The 22,477-nt window shown below is 36.8% G+C and overlaps 1 protein-coding gene across 1 annotated transcript in view; it reads right to left on the bottom strand.

Annotated features, from left to right (window-relative positions):
- The window catches only part of LOC140236285 (uncharacterized), a 68,321-nt gene that overhangs the window by 28,980 nt on the left and 16,864 nt on the right, over positions 1-22,477 (bottom strand). Inside the window, exons 3-6 of the mRNA XM_072316240.1 lie at positions 18,476-18,533; positions 4,691-4,774; positions 806-1,059; positions 172-272 (exon numbers count right to left, since the gene is read on the bottom strand). Of these exons, the coding sequence (XP_072172341.1) occupies positions 172-272; positions 806-1,059; positions 4,691-4,774; positions 18,476-18,533 (497 nt within the window). The remainder of the gene's footprint in view (positions 1-171; positions 273-805; positions 1,060-4,690; positions 4,775-18,475; positions 18,534-22,477) is intronic.

The raw sequence follows: 22,477 nt of genomic DNA, 5'->3' as shown, positions 1-22,477 counted from the left end.
AAATCCCTAAGAAGATCTTGGTAAAGTCCTGACACAATTTCATCTAAAAAGAATAATAATAATAAAATAAACAAATAAATGGTTAAATTACTGAAAACATAATCAGATTTAGGTGAATCTCTTCTTTTAACAGTGTGTCTGAAAAACTTGAGGACTACAGTGAGGGCTCACCTTGAAGGCAAATTTTCTTGTGATTTTATCACTTGGCTCCACAGGTTTGATGGCATAACTTGGGAGCATCACCGTCCCTGCCTGGTTGACTTCATTGTCACCTAGGGTTTTAGAGAGAGGTAGAACTTGTGTGAAGCAATAAATGACAGAGAACAGACCAAGCTTCTTGAAGGAGGAAAGGGGGAGAATAGGGAAGGAAAACACAGATTCTCAATCAAGTTGTTCACACTGGAAAAAAAAAAATATTCTGATAAAAGGTCACAGGCAACTATGCACAAAAATCACACAAAAATCACATAAATTGCAGATTGGAAAGCAATTATTATAAACTTTTCATGAAGTTTGTTGTTATGCTTTGCAATGAGAATGCTCACCACTGAAAAATCTCAATTTTTATCACACAATTTCTTACTCATCCTTTTTGCAATCACATCCGAAATGAGGCCTGTATTCATTTTGTTGAATCATAGTTTCATGCAGCAGGCTGTTTTAAAGCCAATTGGGCAATATTTCCCAATGAGAATGAGACTATCTATATAGACAAGTTTGCTCAGATATGAAGGAATTCAACATCAAACTTCACATTTTAAAGTAATGTTCATCCATTCATCAGACTCAGTTTACAGAAACTCACCCTTGTAGTAAAAGAGGCAGAAGTCGGACACAACACACCAGCGTTTTCTCCACACTCCAAGAGGGCCACTGTCTTTCTTATACAACCAGCCGTCCTTGGAGACCACCGCCCCCTCTCGCCGCTTCACCTTAGGGGCCTCGTGTTTGGGTATGGTGCGCTTCTTGAAGCTAGGCTTGGCAACGGGGGTGGGACTCTGAGGAGTGTGGGGGTAGGTTGAAGATGGGGTGGGGCCTTGGTGGTTGCTAGGAGACAGCCTATACAGAAAACACAACGGAAAATTTTGAAATGAAGAACTAGACACTATGAAGAAAAGATGTGCATTTTTTCTCAGTTACGTATGTTGAACTGGTATGCATCTTTTAACATTATGTACCATATCAGAATAATCATGCATACTTTCAATTTACTTCATTGAGGGAGAGAGAGTGAGTGGGTACACAAGAGCAGAAAGTGAACTTTCAAAAACAGCATTGCTGGAAACTTTGCATTATCTGCACATCTTCATCTTTAGCACCGACAGATTGCAATTGTCTGTTATCATTCAAGCTCTTGCTCTTGAGTAGAATCCATACAGTACCACACATAATTTGTTTACACACATACAAGATGAAGAATGAACATTTTTGGATGTCATACAGGTGTATCTCAACATCCACTGTGCTGTTCTGAGTATGCATGATTGCGGGGGGGGGGGGGGGGGGGGAGGGGGGGGTATGACTATAAACAAATTAATATCACACCTAAAAAATTTGCATACAGTGCAGGTTTATCAATCATTACTTTGTGAATAATACAACATTCATGATGCTTGTTAACTATAAACAAGGCTCAATGGTTGAATTTCAGCTGCAGTAAAGATCTCAAGCACAGACAAGGTTACAGCCAACACACAAGGCATTATATGTATCCACTACAATGTATCATTCAAAATTCAGAAGTTATGGAGTTTTCTCAAACATCAAGTTTACTTTACAACACTATTCACTATAGAAAATGAACAAATAAAAAATGTTCCTGACTGCCGTCATGAGAAATATCTCTTTTGGTTGACGTTGTTATACAAAATTGCTAATTTTACAAACTGAAAAACTCATTAAATTACTGTTTATAGCTAAGGCATGTATATGTCTGTCCTATCAGTGGCTTGTGAATGAATTATGAGAAAACAAATACATGTTATGCGTCACCTTCAAAAGACAGTAGAAACACTTCAAGCACAGATAGTCGTAAAGAGTAAACAAGGACGGTATTCAAAGTTTGATTTTTGAGACCTTTGGAAGCAATCAAAAGTTGGTTGCCTTTTTTTTTTTTTTTTTTTTTTTTGAGACCATAAAACACTGCAGTTCTAGATCTACCAGTCCTTAAATATAATGTACATTGTAGACGTATGTTCTCTTTTGCAAATGGTGCCTTATATCCACAAAGAATAGCCAATTTTGGTTCAAGATGATAATGTACCATTTATAGTGTTCACTGTTCCTCATACATGTATTTCCTCAAATTTTTTACACTCTTCTGGTGGCCTGAAATTGCCTTATACAATGTACACATGTAATTCAGAAAGATGTTACCAGGACACTACATGTAAGAAGTCTATCACCCAACACACTTATATACAATGTGAAAGCAGTTTCAATATTTTGAATAATGATTCCTTTCTTGTTTCAAAATGTATGATACTTTTTAAATGCTGTTTTGTATCTTTAACCTGTAGAAGACTAGACCCAAGAATACTATGGCAGGCATATATGGGAAATGCATGCCATAGTAATCAACTTCTCTATCACTCCCAGTGTAACAGGTGTACTGGGCTCAGCAAGCTTGCCCGGTACAAGGGTACACCTCAGGCAGGACAATGCATAGCCCTGTAGGGGGTTTATGCTGCAAAAGAGCGCATAGTCACTGTTTTCAAAAAAGCAGAATGGCGGTCTACATCACAAGGGGACTTACTTCTGCTTGAATTACGACCTTCTACAAGTACATGCGTGTACATTATGTACTAATGGTGTATCCAAGAAGGCACAACATTCCTTCTGTATTCATAATGGAACCTTGTACTGAACATCAATGCTCTGCCTCATATCAACTGGGAACACCAGAGGCTCTCAAAGAAATCAATACCCTACTCAGGGATAGAAAAAAGCTTAATCTCTAAAGCTGCATGAATCCTTTGATAGTTATTAACTTCAGTTTGACTTGCATCACTATGATACCTTCTACTCAGGGTACATTTGCACAGGCTTGCAACACAGTACAAAAGCCTTGGTACAACTATTGTGAGCTAACACTAAGTTTGAGTAGAAGTCTTTAGTTTAAATGTTTGTTCTGCATCTTGTGTGAATAATGATTTTCATAAAAATTGCAGTGTGATCCCAATTACTGGCAGAAAATGCGTCAAAGTATCTAATGGTTTACTTTTGATAAAGGGTTTTTACAGTGTATATACAAGAATGTTTGCAATTCTGACTCCAATATATACAAAATGTATATTATCACAAAATTCCATTGCTAAAGGAAAATAGAAAATACAAAGTAATATATATCATTAATAAACATGTACACTATTCATATTCTAAAATGTCAAAAAGCAATACCAGTTAACATTGGTTCTCTCTCAAAAGCCATCGCTATAATACTTCCTTTTTTTTTTGTCTGTCCTATTGTACAGCAAAGAAGACATTTATATTGCAACTGCAAGTCGGACCAAATACCATACAAAGAGACTTAAGTCTTACCTGTCAATACACAAAGATTTTCCACAGATTTAGAAGCAAGATGTGTTGGGGCAATATCCTAATAAATGATCCACATTGATTGCAAAAGATCTCTGTGTTTAATAGCTTCCAAAAAGATTTTTCCTCCGCTCTACCACACTCCCGAAGAAAGGTGAAAGATGTCTCCCAGATATAAGACACTGTACTATTAAAGTGCTGTGAGCCCTTGTAGAGTGGCACACTAAACTACATGTACTACCTACAGAGTGAAGGGTAGGGCCTTGTTTGCTTAAAATGCGAGTCCAGATATTAATTGGCTGTCATTAAGCATACAATGTTTGCTTAAGAGATTTCTGATTAAGGGAACGTTATGCATCTTTGCTTCCACCCCAATCAGCTGTGTGTCAAGTTCTGCAATGTACAGTGTATAGAACTTTTGTTTCCTTGTTTACTTTTGATCTTTTCTTTTGATACAAGAAAACAAGATTACCCAGGAGCAACTGTATTAGAAAAAGAGGACTGTATTTCTGTTACTATAAAAGTTACTTTGCAACATTGTTAACTTGCTCAAGGATCTGTGTTTTTTTGTATGTCCTGGATAAACTATATCTACAGAAACAATCACTCCTTTGCATTTAAATTGTCCTTTTGTTTGACTTTTTATTTTTGCTTCTTTTTTTGAGAGAGAGCACAAAATCCTTATTTTTCAAACAGAGTAATACAGGGGGGGGGGGAAGATGTGTCTGGTAAATAGTGAATGATCAAAATGCAAAAATAATTTTGAAGCTTATCTGCCCAAAGCATGTCTGTCTAAATATCACACAGACTGTTTCAAACTGAAACTCTGAGCTAAAATATGTCACTAATAGACTTTGAGCTAAAATATGTCACTAAGTAGTGTCAGATTTCCTTTGTCATTTTCAAAAATATAGAAATTAGGTATCAAGACTTTGACCGCCAAAAATTTTGATCCCACAGCAAAATTTTGAAGAAATTGATATCCAAACATGACAGAGACTTTCCGTTTGTTACTATTTTGGTCACAAAAATGTGATACTAGGAATATCATTTTGAAACACTTCCTTTCTTGTAGGCGTACAAATACAAGATACTACTGTTCTGAAGAAACATAGCCATAAAGCAAGCTGTGAATTTGGGGCAAAAAACTCACATTTGAGGAGCATCCTGAGGGTCAGTGTCCATCTCTGACCGGCCAGTCACTGGGTTGCTGAAAGTTGTCATCTCGCTGTAGTGACTGCAAACAAACAGACAGACAGAAAAGAAAAGATAGGTTTACATCACTGAGCACACCAGTCATACAAATTCCTTCTTGGGTAATAAGAGACAACGAATACTCAACTCTTCCTGATCGTATTTCAGGAGGAGTAGGGGTGTTTTATATGATGCCCCATATAGACTCATTGGCCCGAATTCACGAAGGTGGTATAATTTTTGTCCATGGTTTAAACCATGGACAAAGACCATAGTTTTGTATAGGGTGCCATGTGTTGCATGGCCCATATCATAACGAAATGACAACAATTCGTAACAAAATGAACATTTCGTTAATGAAATGACTGATTTCATAACGAAATGGGCCATGCGACACTTGGCACCCCATACAAAACTATGGTCTTTGTCCATGGTTTAAACCATGGACAAAGATTGTACCACCTTCATGAATTCGGGCAAGGAAGCAAACATATGATGTCTATTGCCATTCACAATGAAAGCAACATTTTTACTGTCACCATGTGGTTAATAAGACACAATCATAAGCTACCCAATTCTAAAAGACTACAACATACTCTGTAGTAATTATGGCTGCAAAAAAAAAAAAAAAAAAAAAAAAAATCACCTATGTTTACACTGTAGGGCCTATATAGAAGGGAGAGTCAGAAGTTAAAGGCACAATTTACCATTTGCAGATGAAACAAAAACCCAGCACTAATGCTTTAAACTGTGAGTTAGGGATAGAAACAACTACTATAAAATTCTGAATCAGTAAAATCAATGTTAAATATTGTTAAATATACACAAAATGTGAACAATAGTTATAATAAAAATGTTTCCAGATTAAAGGGTGTGTACAGTTCTGGTCGAGGTGAGGATTTAGCTTTAAGTTTTGTGAGATATTCAGAAACTACTCTATGAGATGTCAAAGAGCATGCAGTTCTAAGGGGTATCAAAAGTTTATTCGATGAAAATCGGTTTTGAAATGGCTGAGCAGGGGTCGCACTTAACTTTTTTTTTAACTAGCCAGGCGGACTACTTAGAATCAATTTTGATACTGAAGCAATATTTTGGCTGGCCAGACGGACTAGTAACTTCAGAATTTTATGATTTTTAGCTAGTCCGACATGATTTTGGGTGGTCAATGGCCAACGGACCATCGCCAATTTCGAACCCTGCTGAGATATCCAAAAACAAGGTGAAACAAAGAGATCCTAATAAAGTTGTGGCATGTCGCCTTTTATTATTATCACTTTTTTGGATATCTCAGCCATTTGAAAACGAATTTTCATCAAATAAACTTTGAATCCTTCTTAAAATAACTTGTATGCTCTTTCATATTTCATAAGAGGCTTTTCATTATCTCCCTTAGAATGTTCAAAACATGAATCCCCACCTCAACCAGTACTGTACAATCCCATTAAACCGTCTACAGTTACAGTTTATTGAGAAAAATACTGATATTTCCTTAAATATTTTAGGCTTTAGTGCGAGAATTAAGATGTTTTGCGGTACAAGAGTCCTACTCATATGCATCAAATATGATATCTTGAACATTTTTTAAATCACTGCTCCCAAAGGTAAACAGGATATTTATGGGGGGGGGGGTGTTGCAGTTGGAATTCCTGCAAATAAAAACAACCACCAAAATTCCAATATTTCAAGATATTAAGAAAATGACTGTTTCATTCTTTTTTCTTTTGGGGGGCAATTTCTTGATATTGCAAAAAAAGTATGAATGGTCTGCAAAATATGCCTTTGTTCGCTCCTATTGTATAGAATGCATTCCTTTCTTTTCATTCATTCATGCTGTAAATTTGACACTGACTTCCTCACATGTACACAATGGAATACAAATGAGTTTACAAATGCTGTGAGTGTGTGTGGGTGGTGGCACTATTTTCTTCTCTTTTATACTGTATTTGAAGTACTAATGATTTCCTCAGACAGCTTTTTATTACTTTACAAGTTTGCACATTTGCACTCTATTTTTTTTTTAACATGCAGTTCATATTTCCAGTTGATTGATTACTTTATTGTTCACTCTGGAGATTCTTTGTACATTGGATATCACAACAAAATAAAAACATTATTACATCAGAGGTACACCACATATCACAAATATGCATGAAACTATAAACTCACATTAACATTGTACAATAACATACTGTATGTACCATAACAACATAATACATTAAACCGACATTTTACAATATATTAACTATAAACATCATTTTTATACAATTATTCAACTCATAAATATATTCATAATTGTATCAAAGTGATATACCGGTATATTGATAGTTTATATGATACAATTTTGTATGTGAAATTGGACACTGTCCATTGATCACATAATTTTTTTAACACTGCATCATCAGTGAGGCCACAGATACATGTACAGTATACAAAGGCCACAGAGTGTCAACACATAATTCAGCGCCTGAAATGTGTGAAAATAACTCGTCTCCCAAGCCAACTAACTGCTCAAACCACAAAGTGTGAAAGGACCAAAAAAAAAAGTGGAAACAAGGCACTTTGCTTCAGGGTCAGGTTGACAAGTCAACCGTGAGGGTTATAGAACTGATTTCAGAGCTGCCAGTTCTTTCTTACAAAACACTCCATAGACATACAGTGTACAATGCTTTTTCTCCACTGTGAAATATATGGAGCACACAATACGTGATCTTTGCAGCGAGCGAATCAGCTCAGACTCAGAGTGAGAAGAGAATGGTGTCACTGGCTCTGTCTGACACAGGGCTGACATGCAAAATAAAAACACGTTTGTCAGCCACAGTCGAAGTCAACAACGTAGTGACAGACACAATGAATACCTACATGTGTGTAGGATTCTATTTGACCCTTTCCATTTACCAGAGACTTTGGACAGTGTGTAGACTGAGCGCTATGGGGTCTTCTTTGCTAATTCACCAGCACTCAAAGCACACACAGGTTTTATGGCATCCCTATCAAGAAGCAAGGAGCTTCAAAAGCTCCTTGCAAGAAGTTAGGCCCTATACCATACATTAAAAAAAAAATATGATAATAAAAAAATTACAACGGATCCTCCGCAATGATAACTTTAAATATAGTGAATCAATCTGAATAAAATTTCAAGGTCTGAAACTTTTAACTCATTACCCACATCTTACAGAAAACCCCACCCGATTAACTTCAGTTGTCAGTAAGAGAAATGAGGGTTTTTGTAGAGCATGTCAGATATCCCTTCCCTCCAAGTTCTGTCCGTTGTGTTCAAACAGTACAAGTGCTAAACTTGGAATCTGAATCAGACACATGACATGCAGCAAACTGATCCACATTTCTCTGTGACCACAAACCAAATTGAATGGGGTTTTCTGCAATATATATAAGATGTTATGTTTTTAGACCCTAGAATAGCATTTGGACATTTAAATCATATTGGCAGTTATCAATGCAAAAATCCGATTGTAATTTTTGGGGGATATGCTGTACAAAAATACAGATTGTATGTAATGATGTCACTTTGTTAGCTGGTCAACAAGGGATAGAAAAGCACATTTGGTAAATATGTTCAGCATGAATGCAATGAACGTTTGCCTTCACACTTCCCAATTTGTGCGAAATCTGTTTCCAAACATCACACAAACGAGTTCTTTCTGAGGTGTGAACCCCCTCACTGTGAGATATGCCACACATTCCAGAGCTGTGAATTGGGCCATCCATCAAGGAAGTTACCCCCTGTTGTGTGGGGCTGCCTCTATCCTGGTATCACCTCAAATCCTGCAGGACTCTGCATTAGACATAGCCTAGATGCATCTCTGATACCCCTTTCAGGTAATCGTGGATGCGGATAATAGGAGCACAAGTCGTAAAATTTCGATTACATGAACGGGAGAGGAGTAGAAAAGTGCGCATTATTTTTATGCTGCTATTATGCGCATAATTGCAGCATGAGGAGTAGATCGAGAATACATGAACGCGTTTTACGACTTATCCGCACTAACATTCCACAGTTCGGTCAAAGGTCACTTGATTTCCCGCACAACCGCTGATTGCTGAGCTTGAGCGCGCGAGAGGTGTGCATGAAGCGCATACACGTGAGGATATTCACCGGAAACATTACGTCATTATAGAGGCGTGCGCCGTAACCATGACAAATAACTCCGTCCTTCGCACCATTATATGAACGGGTGCTCGTAAAAGTAGTGCGCACTTCATGGGATATATGAACGCGATTTTGACTACTTCATCCGCATTATTTGGATGCGGATAATTGAACCGCGATTACCTGAAAGGGGTATGAGAGCATTTATCAACTTATTTCTTGCACAGAATTAAGGTTTCCTGATGACTTTCAGGGAGATTTAGGCAGTTGATGAACACAAAGCTGTTTTGATTATGGGGTTATAGAAACTCCTTTCTGTATGAAATGCCATTAGAAGTGTGATCTAAAACATTTCAGCCAGAAATGCATTTCTGTTGAGTTGTTAGTAAAGTTTACGCGAAGTCGCCCTGAAACATGTTTACAGCTCAAACCAACGCACGTCAACTTCATAACCTCTGCTCCTCGAGTCAAACAGCACAATGAAGAGCTGCCTGCCTTTGTCTCTTGTGACAGAGATGATAAATGCAATGTTCAGCTTGAGAAAAGCGATCTGGAACACCGTTGCAAATGTGTTCGATAGTGGATAATGCATTTCAAACATAGGAAAGATTTTCAAAACCCAGTCTGTCTTTTGACAGACAAGATCAGGGTCCTATTGCATAAAACTATAGCATCTTTAAATTATGGCAACTACGGCGTAGGCCCTACATATGAAATCAGTGGTAACCATGAGTGATTTTTTAAAAAGCTTTGATTGACTATGGAATAGCGTGTTGTTATGGTAGTTGCCACTGATTGCAAAGTTACAATCAATTGTACATTTACCATGGTTCCTATAACAGGGGTCTAGATTGTGAGCAACCCTCCTCACTTTTACAGTCCACTACACACACTTTTCTCTCTGCCTAAACACTATAACAAGTACATACAAATCATATCTAATTTACTTCACTCACTCAAAACATACAAATCCTCACAATACATTATTTTAAAGTTTTATCAACACGCTGTTATTCTTTAAATCTGAACTTGTTAGGCAATTACTATCATCTCTTTATTCTTGCCAGCTTGTACCAAAGTGGTATTGTTATTGTTTGTATGTGCTCACATACCCCTGAAGGGTTACATCAAATCAGACAATCTAAACTAACCAAGTTAAAATATCACTGATGTTCTATGCAATGGTAGCAAGAAGGACAGAGTGAAAAGTAAAAACAGCAATTATCTTGATAGCTCCAATCAAAATCACACTGATTTATTTTAAAGATTTTGGGAGACTGTTATCAAGTCTTTGCCCAGCTTCTTATAACATCGAAAACATAGCAATGGTGCAATTTCATGTACACTTCCAGACAATATCACAGGGGTGAAGAACGCTTGCTCTCCCACGCCAAGTTTTGAGTTACATTATTGACATGAAATCACATAGAGAGACTCCCACGCCTTTGATATCTTTGCTCAGGCTGGAGTAATGTTTCAAGTCATCTCCTGGGTGAAAGGTGAGGTTATCTGGTCCTCATGAGGGAAGGCTGAATATATTGTGATGTCGTGATTATACTTCTTATGTACCCATGAATATTAAAACTGGTTTAAGGGTAACAGTAGAACTTACAGTGTAGCACACAATGACAGAATCTTTGTCAATGCAATATAATCGTAATAACAGTATTATTATCATTATTAGAATGAAAACAATTACAGTGCTCAGACAACAGACAATGTCCACCAGCACAGATAATACAAACTTGTGGAACTTACTTCAAAAATATTGTACAGGCACAGGTTTGCTGTTGATTCTTGGCATAAACTTGGTTGTTCAGCACTACGGTACACATGAGAGTATTTAATATACTGACCAGTATTTGATTAATTTTCTTTGAAAGCTACAAGCTTTTCCATTACTTTTATGTGTCACAATAATTGAGTCTACATGATTTGACAGAGAGGATCTCACTGACTGGCTGGGCTGGGAAACTATTGAGGTGAAGCTGCACACGGCAAACAAACTTGAGTCTTATCAGCATTTTCAAGAACTTTAAAAATTGTGATTATCAAGATATTTGGGGTTGAAATCTATGATAATATTTTGTGGAAGAATGCCACATCTGACTGAATCTACATTGTCTGTCATGTGGAATCCCATATCTGTTCCTTTGACACATTATTACTTGATGAAGTAAATAGATGAAGTGAAATTGACTATCAAACATGTGAATAGCAACATGAAAAGAGCTCACATCAGAAAAATAAAATCTTTTATTGACTACATTAAAGAGAAGCTCACTAGTAGGGAAGCAGTACCCAAACTATGGTTCACCTCCACATGATTAGTGCTTTTCAAAAGCAATGGACAATGACGATAAATCACACTGATATTAAGTAAAGCATAACTTTGCAATAATGAGGTAGCTCCTATATCTTTTTACCATTTGAAGACCAGTCCCAAAGTGCACCATGACTGGGGTCTCCTGTGTACTAGTATGTGTGTATCAAACTAAACTGAAAATTGCCTTTCACCGATTTGGCAGCAAAGTCCATGAAAACCAAATCAATTTTATACTTCACGGTAAACGACTTCAATTTATAAGATTTTTCACTGGCCCCAGTAAAAGTGGTCCCAAGAGTGATAAACAGAAAGATGAATATAATGATCTAGTTTCAAAATCATGAACTTGATTTCTCCTGAGGTCAGAGCCCATGCTGTGTCGCCATGGTGATGGTATGAATGAAGGAACAAGCCGTCTGCTGTCTGCAGTCTGTCGGATGATGATAGTGAGAGTTCAGCACTGGCTGTCTTACAAACTCTGGACAAGTCCTGCCAACAACCAAGGTTGTCCTGGCCTCATTTCAAGACTATGGCCAGTTTTGTTCAATACACCAACAAAGAGCATTCTGTGGCAATACATTTACAGACTTTGTGCACTTGTTTGCAGTAAATCAATTTTGCCTGAATATTCAATACCTTTGGACCAACAAATTCACAGACACGAGGATTAAAGGTCAGAGGTCACAAAGGTCAAACTTGACAATATATATAGAAAATGCCTCAAGACATTTTTGTTTCCTATATTTTGTTTGAGTTCTTTTGAGACTTCCTATAATACAATAGCACATTCCAATTATTAAATACTACAGTAGCAATGGTCTGTAATGACCTCAGCACCAAAGACTTTACAAAAATGGAATAATAACAGCAATGGAAAAACAGCCAAGTAGAAAGAGGTTATTTTTACCTCTATATTGAAGAACATTTCTGTGAATTTGTTTGAAAAGAATACACACTCATCTGTACATTGCAATGTGCACCTACATGTAGGTCATGTATAACAATTTATATGTTTGATGAAATACCAGGTAAATTCAGTTTTAGGGAAGACTTATCCAGTTTTTTTTAATACCTCAGTTACAAGTAAAGTTCATAAGGAGGTCTACAATGACCTTTACCTGATCATACTCAGTCAGATTGTATACTGTGAATTGGTTTATTCTTGAATTCTTTTCCCCTACACAAAAAAGTCAGGCAAGTTCAATCAGAGATTTCTAATTGTCTTCCAGTCTTGTGTGGGTAGCGTGCCTGACACTTATTTGACCTACAAACACAAAGCAGTCAATACCTGCTTTATTCTTGACTTCTTCTTTTCATGGTGGAAGTCATTTGTGAATAATATATTTTGCTTCACCAAGCAGATAGAAATAGAATGATAATGGCAGTGTACAGGATGAGCACTGCGGTCACAAACACCCCTGCACTATCTGTCAATACTTGTTTGTGAAAATACTATGATTGAGATGAAATACTACGATTATAAAGGGAACTCTCCAGCAATTTGTATAAAATTGTAATAATACAGAAAACAGAACATTAGATGGTGGGTTGTGTGAGATCTCATCACAGCAAAAATTTGGCAGGCAATAAAAGGTTATCTTCTATAGGTGAAAATAAAACATTTGCAACTTAGGCCCTGCAACTGTGCACATGAAAGGATTTAGTATTTTTGTTTCTTTTCTTTTTTCAACTCATTTCGAATCCTGTTCTACTGTCTTAACCCGTTTGTTTTGATCAACAAAAAATTCAAAGAAAAAATGAGATTGTACTATATTATGAGGTCATCTTTACGAATTATACGATTTGGGCGATTTGCCATGAATTTGCTTCCTTTTATAAATCAAAGTAGGGCTGAGCAGTAGTCCCATTTAGTCATTACTGTGTAGTGGTACCATGCAGGCCAGAGGTGCCAAATATTCCTGTCATTAACTGACATTTTGGAGAAAGAATTGAGAATAAAATTAATTCCGAATTTAAAGTCAGGATTTCAGCTTTTAATAGCAATCTCTCTGTAGGCCTATTTATGAATTCAATGTAATGTCACACTATTCTCTGCTGATATTACTTCATCTCCACACATATTGATAGCAAATGAAAATCTGCAATTTTTTGAAGTGTGATTCATCTTTTGCTTTTACTCTGTGGTATGCATTTGCATGAATTCCCCCCCCCCCAAAAAAAAAAAAAAATAAATAAAAAAAATAAAAAAATGGATTGCAACAACATGCTTTTGACATCACTATCTTCTTGATCTTAAGCTTTAAAGGGATGGTACAGTATTGGTGGAGATGAGAATTGGGCTTTTAACTTTTTGCAAGAAACCAAGAAAACGCTTATGATATAGTACAGAACATACCATTTTAAGAGGAATTCAAAGAAACCTAAAATTGGGTCTCAACCAAAACTATACGATCCCTTTAATATGCCATCACTTCAAGGCAGTGCTCTCAGTCATTCATCCAATGAACAAATATTTTTCACTTAAAGGGATCGTATAGTTTTGGTTGAGACCTAATTTCAGGTTTCTAACATTTTTTGGTGAGATAATGAGAAACCTCTTATGAAATATGAAAGAGCATGTAATTCTATAAGGAATTCAACATTTATTTGATGAAAATTAGTTTTGAAATGGCTGAGATATCCAAAAAAGAGCGATTCTAATAAAGTGTGGGACCCACGCTTTATTACGATCGCTTTGTTTTACTTTGTTTTTGGATGTTTCAGTCATTCCAAACCCGATTTTCGTCATTCCAAACCCGATTTTCATCAAATAAACTTTGAATTCCTCTTAAAATGGTATGCTCTGTACTATATCATAAGTGTTTTCTTGGTATATTGCAAAAAGTTAAAGGCCAAATTCTCATCTCCACCAATAATGTACCATCCCTTTAATTTAGTTCTTGCTTGAAATTAAGAGGTACACTATGCGACTATAAAGTCCCAGTCGTGTGCTCTGTAACTTATAGAGATAGGAAGAGTGCTTAATTTGGTAGGCAATACCTCCAATGATGATCTTCTACGTAATAAAACTAATGAAAAATTCTGAAGAGAAAATAAAAACTATTGGTGGAAATTTGTTTTCACAGTCATAATATCAAAAAGGGCCTGATGTTCTGAGACTACTCTCATTGACATAAAAAGAAGGGGGAAAAAATATCATCTTCAATCAATCTCCATCACAGCCCAGTGCTCTTGGACTAAAAATCTGAGATATTGTGTACAAAACTTGACCTTTGACCCTGCTATGACTCTCCCAGTCTGTGTGGAGAGCTCCTTGTTCCACCCACGGATTGGGGCAGGGAGACGCTTTCTTTGAAATGTTATATTTACCAACCCCACCAAGAGGGAGAAGTTTACTTTCAAGAATGTCTCCTAAATCAGGCAAGCTGACACACTTTGGGAAGGAAAATGACTTCTGCACACTTTATTTTGTGTGAACTTAGATTTTACAAATCAGGACTTGAAAGACGAGCTTGGTGGTTGAACTCATGATTGATAAAGTACAGTACTGGAACGCTGACGAAGTATCCTGTTTGAGAAGTAATTATGTCAGCAATATCTCACACCTTCCACATTGGCAATAAAAATTTACAGATTGCATTTGTGTGATATAATACAACTGTAGAGCACAATATTTTTGTATGTTGCTCATTTCATGAACATCAGTTGCCTTGCAAAGTTTGTGAAAACAAAAGTCACATTTTTAGTCTTGAGACAGAAGCTTATGATTATTGATCTGCTTATCAATTTGATTCGAATGTTTCTCTTTATTGACATGTGAAGTTTCAGAGACAATTTTACACTGAAGATCTTACACCTGTAGCTGGTTCAATCTATAGGCCCACTAGTGTATTAATCAAACTTGCATTGCGGCACAAGAGAAAAGAGGAAGGAGCAGGAAAGAAAAGGTAAAATCAACTAAAGAGAATTAAAAGAAGGGAAAATTGAATTTAGATTTATAGAGATATTATATCACTGTGATTTGGAATTAGTCTTAGGCAATATCATGCCAAAATCACAACATCAAAGCATTACAAAATATTTGAGCAAAATTTTAAGATCTTTCTGCAAATATCATGCCAAAATCACAAACAGGAGAGCATCAATTGAGAAGATTTGAGAAAATGTTTCTTTACAGAATGTGGGAAATTTTAATAGTAGAAGCCAAGAGGTAATAGATTGATGTTACAAATGGAAATTATGTTGTTTTGTTTTTCTATTTTTTGGCTGTTAAATATTTTGGACTCATCACGCTATCTATCCTATAATCTGAGGGTCACATCGTATATCAAAATATCAAAAATGGAGAATCAAAATTTTGCCTATATGAAAGTGAGGTTCACAACACAACATCTAAAAGTTTGTATTTCATATCACACATTAAAAAAAAAGAATTACAAACAAGCATTCCTACGGTATGAATGATGATACAACCACTCATTCTCATTATACACACCAAACAAACACACACCCACTCACAGTAGAGTGTGTGTCTGGGATATCACTTCAGTACATTATTAAATTCTAGCAATGTTTTTATTGCACACTGGCAGTATGGCAACAAGAGGAAACATTTCTCCTACGCATCATCTTTACAGAATATAAATCAACATTTCACACAAGGCAGATTTTATCAACACTGGCTGATGAATGCTTGGCATGTCATAAATTACATAAATATACAAATGAATTGAGGCATGGGATTGTACAATAATTTGTAGCAATCACCTGAATACCAGCATTTTCAGCTTATTGCAACATCAAAAATTTAATGTCTGTACATACACAATTGTATGTACATTAGGTATGTACATGTTTGACTTCTTACCAGTACAGATGAACTTTTGGCTAGATGTACAGTGCATTGGAATTGTGTAATTTACTTAATACTTTTTAATAGACTGATTTCATATTATACACTGAGATCATTTGAGATTCTCCTTTCACTATTCTTGATTACATTGCGGTCCTAGGATCAATCTATTCAGAGACTTGGTCTCTGACATTGGTCTATACTTGTTGCCAGGATACAATTTGAAGTGCCTTTGTATTTAGACTAGTCAGTTCTCATAATTCTACACCTCACTAGTATTCTTTGGCATGGATTCAATGGCAGAGTTACAAAGATCAAACTGGCTTGTTGGGGGGGGGGGGGGGGGGACAGGAATGAGAGAAAAGAGGGAAACGCCGTACACTCATTCTAGATCAATGGAAGGGAGGTGTGAATCTGAAATGTAAGCGGTATGATAATCCAAGCGAATGCTCATATTTGCGCTCACAAAAAAACCACTTAAGTCAGCTGGTGAGGTAATCTGAGCCAAACTATCAGGCATATGCTGAGTCCATCAGATTTCATTCAAGCAGCTGGCAATGGACCAAGAAAATTGAGTTTGATTTTTCCGCTCCCTGGGGCTTTGGAGTGATTAGAACATTTGTCACCATCAATTGCAATCATGAGGTAAAGTATAAAGTAGGATGAGCTAAAGCACCCCAACATCTGTGTTTAATCCACAATTATGACAGGTTCCGAGGACGTGGGACTCAGAGGGGGTTTCACACTTACAATTGTACATCCACGAAAAAACAGCTTCGTTATCATATTTCGGAAATGTATTTCATAACATTGTCAGTTACTGAGAGTTTTGATCCAAAATGACCATCCTTGCTATACTAACCCCTAACTGCAAACAGAGTAACATACAACATCTATATCACAAACTTTAAAGACTGCCAATCAAACATGCCAATATTGTTTATAATGATGCACAGGATAGAGTGTGTTAGTGAAGGTGCGGCGCGCTCGAGAGTATTGACAATGGTGCGACATGCACAAGGCGCAGCCGAGTGCATGTTTGCAACCGTTGTCAATACTCGAGAGTGCGCTGCACCTTCACTAACGCCACGAAATAATCCTGTGCATCATTTGTTTTATAAAATGGGTCAAAAACTAACAGCATTATTCACGTACCTTTGTGGGTCAATACCAGTCAGCTACATGTAGCACTCGCTCAAAAGTCAAGATGTCCGAAGATGTTCGTCCAAAACATTTACGCACGTCGCACTCGGAAATCCCGCACATAACATAAGTACTGTACGTACGTATAAGAGTATACGTACGCCACGTGTTATGCACAAGAAAGGCCGCCGGCTGTTGTGGCAGCCCGCGGCCCGAACTAGAAGTTGTTTACAGGATTGACAGTGCGTATAGTAGCGCGTGACGCACTTGTAACAACTGATTGAGTGCGCACTGCTAGTGTAAACATTGTGACGTACGTCAGGCCAGGGAGGTGGAAGAGAGACTCTTCTTAGTGCACTTACTAAGAAATTAATGCACGCACACGTGACTCATTTCAGCGCTTCCAATTGGCTACATTCTTGAACCCATTTTATAATTGAGAATAATGCATTTTACACTTTGTACGCATGCACAAATGACAGATATGACGGCAAGGTCAATAGCCAGGTTACGTGTACATCTTCTCAATTTTGCTGTGGAGGTCATGATATTGTTAAAACTGCAAATGCAAATATCCAGAATTAAATTCAGAAAAGTGCTTTTTAGAAACATGATCCAAGTTTGATTTTAGACTTCCAAAAATACATTGTACATGTAGGCATACCTTGTTAATAGCATAAAACATGTTTCTTGAGATATCAGTGAACGAGTTCTTTGGTTTAATAGTATGAACACCCTTTCAGCCTGCACAACATACCGATTTCAACGACTTTAGACCACACATCATTACCATGCCCATCAATCAACTAGTAGCAAATGCTTGATGAGAATATGATGGGTTGTCATGTTTAAGGATGCCAGTATTCACTGATGAGAAAACCACGCACAGTACATCACCATGCATCGGTCTCTGTGCAGCAAAGCTGGAAATCAGTTTGTAGTAAATCAATCTATTGGGAATGACTTTCCTACTTTTTATTAATCTAATTTGATGGTGATGTGGATTATCCAAACTGGGTGGAATTGACTGAAAGTGAGATGGGTTTTGTCAAGTTCAGAAAGACTGTGAGTCAACAAGTTTTCTTTCAGCGTACATGAGTAGACACAAGCAGGTCTTCAGGAATTACTGCTGGATGAGACTGCTGAAATTCTATTATAAAAGTGTAGTTACTTTGCAGTTTGCATAGTGGTATAATTTTACTGTTTGTAACATGGCTATTTATGGAAAGGAAAATTCAACACAATCTATGTTATCACAAAAAAGTACTATACAAAATTGTATATTGAGATTAGGAAAGTGACAGTAAGTTGAAACAGTTTACAACTTTGAGTATTCAGGGAAAATTCAACTTACTCGACAAAGTAGACTTGTCCATCGGGAGTTACGTCCTCCTGCCACCCACGGGGAAGATCTGTGAGGAAAGAGAGAAGAAAGTAACATGCAGTCAGCTCTCACAAATCACAGTTGAGGTCCTGGTTCAACAAAGTTCACTTCTGGTACATACATTTAAATGTATACTGCCATTATAGAGGAATAAAAAAACTCACATTATTTGCAGTATCTACCACTGTAAGCCTATCTTGCAAGTATGAACACCTGTAGTTTCTACGTACATTGTAACTTGTACAAGATTTTAAAGACACATGGACCACAAAGTCTTTGGTAATTTTGTCGATGAAATTATCAGTCTGTATAATTGGTAACTCTCAGCATTTTACTGGGAAACTATTGTTAGATCTTACAATTGAAAGGACTGTCTATGGAACTACAAGTGTAGTAAAATTCATTAACTCTTCACAAAATCAAGAGAATTCACAAAAACTTGTCAATTTGAGGAAAGAGCAGGAACTTTCATGTCAAAATGTGTTGCCAAATGAAGCATAAGTCATATTTTCAGTAATTCATTTGTTATTCAAATTTCTGTGAAAAAAATATAAATAATAACAACACACTCATGAGAGAGAACTTTTTACTGATGGATTAAATATGCTACACATTTGGATAGAATTGAGGATGGGTAAGCTTGTCTGTTCAGATAACTTTTATCTTTCCAGACTGAAGTCCTGACTAGGTGAGTGCCTGATACATCATGAATCTTGATCCTCAAATCCATCTACATTGCGATTCATTCAGAGTGAAATTAGAAATGGCTACAAAAGCGACTTTGCATCCAGTACGCAGAACCATTCATTTAGCCTGTGATACAGTTGTAGTCCCCTAGGGGATTGAAGGCCTATTAAGACTCCATCTTTATACAAAGTCTGTATGGATTTTATGATCTTCTTTCCTTTTAAATTATCATTATTTACAGGATACTGACAAGAGTTAAATTCTAATATAACATTTAACAGGGAATGAAATTGGCTGTAAATAGCACTATATGTTTCACTCTCTATGATACAGACGTTTGTAAGATTTGGTGTAAACTGAGCAAAGCATCTCATAAAGCTGTGCAAAATTAATTAAAAAAAATACAGCTTGTTTTCTTACATTCTCTTGTGATTACATGTAATTCCAACTGTGATCTACAATACAAACTGTGAGACTTTTATATTAAACATTGTTTTTCATACACATTTAAACAATGTGTAAGAATATAACAACATCATCTTATAATTCTACTCACACATGAAGGCTGTATGACATTAAAAGTTGGTCACAAGGTTTGTTATTCACAATGTATGTAATTCCTTGTGTTTTGCATCATAATTGTACATCTTTTTTTTTTTTTTTTTTTGGTCATGTTTCTTCTTTACATTTCAATGTCAAATAATGAGAAACTTGGCAATGGAAAGACAAAGCTTTCTACACTGTATTTCTATCACAGCGCATGCCAGTTCCTATTACCAAGATTGATCACTTTGAGACAGTGGTCACAATTTCCTTGGAAGAAGAGAGAAGATTTCCCATGGATCCCCTGGGATGTCTTGCAGGTAAAATACCAACTCTTCATCTCTGCAAAATTTATACTCCAGGGAAGGGTCGAAATCTTGTAAAACACATTCTTGATGCCATTCCCAATAGTATCTTCACTGAGAGTTAACAATAGTAAATCACTTTCCAAGGAGGCAAACATCCAAACCAGAATAGACAGACACAAAAGATGTCCTCTGATTGTTGTCACACTCAAGCGTAGATGGATCCTCTTCAAGTCACAGTGCCAAATCCTATAAAGGAGCTTATCGTCAATACTTTGGGAGATAAAGCTCCCCGGGCAACAAAGAACAGCTGCAACTATTTGTCCAGATCCGATTTTATAACCTTAATTAACCCCTCTCTCCTTCTTTTCCTTAAAGTCTCGCAATAAGTCCATTCTGCCAGGTATTCTGAGGGTTAACCTAAGGTTTTACTCTTGTGTCCAGTGAGTCAGATTTGATCTTGCATTCCACAGACCCCTGTCACAATGCCAATCATGGCTATTCAGCAGTGAAACAACTTTTACAATGGAGATCAAACCTTTTCTCGTGTCTACTCCACTCTTCTAAGCTTACAAGATTGCCATTATTAACACCAAGACTGTTGACGTACATCTACATTGTACCTTATGGTATGTGTATCTTGGTTCAGTATTGCAGAAGTGTGTACTACATTTGTATGCCACAACTGTGTACAATCTTACATCCATTGCTGTGATTAGACAGACAAAAATGCTATTATGTTTACCTTGCACAGATAGCATTATTTGTATGAGATCTGTTATCAGTGGTTTAAAGGTAGAATGTCCAATACCTACATGTTCCCAGATTTTGTCTTCATTTTTCTTGTATTTGGAGATAAAATTCACGTTTTCTTCTTTAAAAAACTAGATATATCGCTACGGCGACTGATATGCCTCCGCCATAATGCATGGTTCTCCTAATAGGTCTATAGTACAATGTCTTGACAATGTGTGATGACAGTTTCACACAATTGGCAAAATATTAAAATGACAGGTTTGCCACAAATGTGCTGAATGTTCACTTTCCTAGAACTAGGTTCAATTGGATGAATGATTAAAAATGTCAGAGTGCAGGTATTTGGGGAACTGATGATTTTTACTTGACTTTTGACCCTTTTGTAAGTAATGCATTGAGTAATTTTCAAGGTATTGAGAAAAAGTATAATTTCAGTATCAAATGGGAAAATAGCATTATCTAAACCTGGCCTTTGACCTTTGACCTCACAGTTCCAAAGAGAATCACTGTTAGGTTGAACATGCATAAATATGTAAGTTTCATGATGATACCTTGAGTTACTTTTGAGATATGGAGGAAAAAGTGCAATTCAACACTTTCACTTGACCTTTGACCTTTGACCTTTGACCTATTGGCAAGAAACTTCCTACAGAATATATATCAGGTAATACATGCATACATCAAGTTTTTAAAAAAAAACCTTCAGGCATTGCATAACCATAAGGAAAGTAGTGATATTTTGAGGAGTTGACCTTGACCTTTGACCCCCTGACCTTTGAACCATGACCCCCAACTTCCCTAGATAATCACTGCCCATTGGAACAAGCATATATACTAAGTTCCATGAAGATACCTTGAACCATTTGCGAGATATGGAGAAAAACATGAATTTTCAACCTTTTTTTTCACAAAATAACCTGTGACCTTTGACCTTCGACCCCATGACCCTAAAATCCAAACAAAGTATTATCCCCTCAGGATATACCCTCATGCCAAGTTTGATGTAAAACCACCACACGGTTCTTGAGATATCGACAAAAACAAAATGGGACGGACGTACGTACGGACGGACGGACGGACGACCCGAAAACATAATGCCTCCGGCCACTTCGTTGGCGGAGGCATAAAAAAAAATTGGTCATGAAGCAAGGCCAGCGTCGCACACACAAACAGACCTTGTTAAATTTACTTTTTCATGTATAAAGACGGAACAAGCGAGGGCACCATCACCAAAAACAATATAGGCGTCTTCGTTTTACCATAACACACCTTCATGCCAAATTTGAAGATGATCTAAGAAGAACTACAGCCAGTAGAGTGCTCACAAGAAAATCTCTGCGGCGGACGCGGCGCAACGAGGCCAAATCCATAGTATCCTCCGAACTCTGTTCGGGGGATACAATGAGTGGATGACCTATATGTCAACACTCAGCATACTTTCACACCCCATGATAGCATACTATGCAAATGATATGCAAATGAGTCCATTATGCCCATTGCATATGGATATGAAAGATTGAAAATACTGAAAAATGTGAAATACATAGACTTTGTATGACTACGTTCCACTTTAACTGTAACATTTTCTCTGTGTGTACAGCTATAATTGTCATCTACAGAAACATTCAAATCCAAACTTCAAAACGTTACCTATTCCTCTCACACTGAGGACTAAAATTGC

The sequence above is a fragment of the Diadema setosum genome, chromosome 12 (genome assembly GCF_964275005.1).
Source record: "Diadema setosum chromosome 12, eeDiaSeto1, whole genome shotgun sequence".
NCBI classification, from domain to species: Eukaryota; Metazoa; Echinodermata; class Echinoidea; order Diadematoida; family Diadematidae; genus Diadema; species Diadema setosum.
This window is presented reverse-complemented; position numbering and strand designations above follow the sequence as displayed.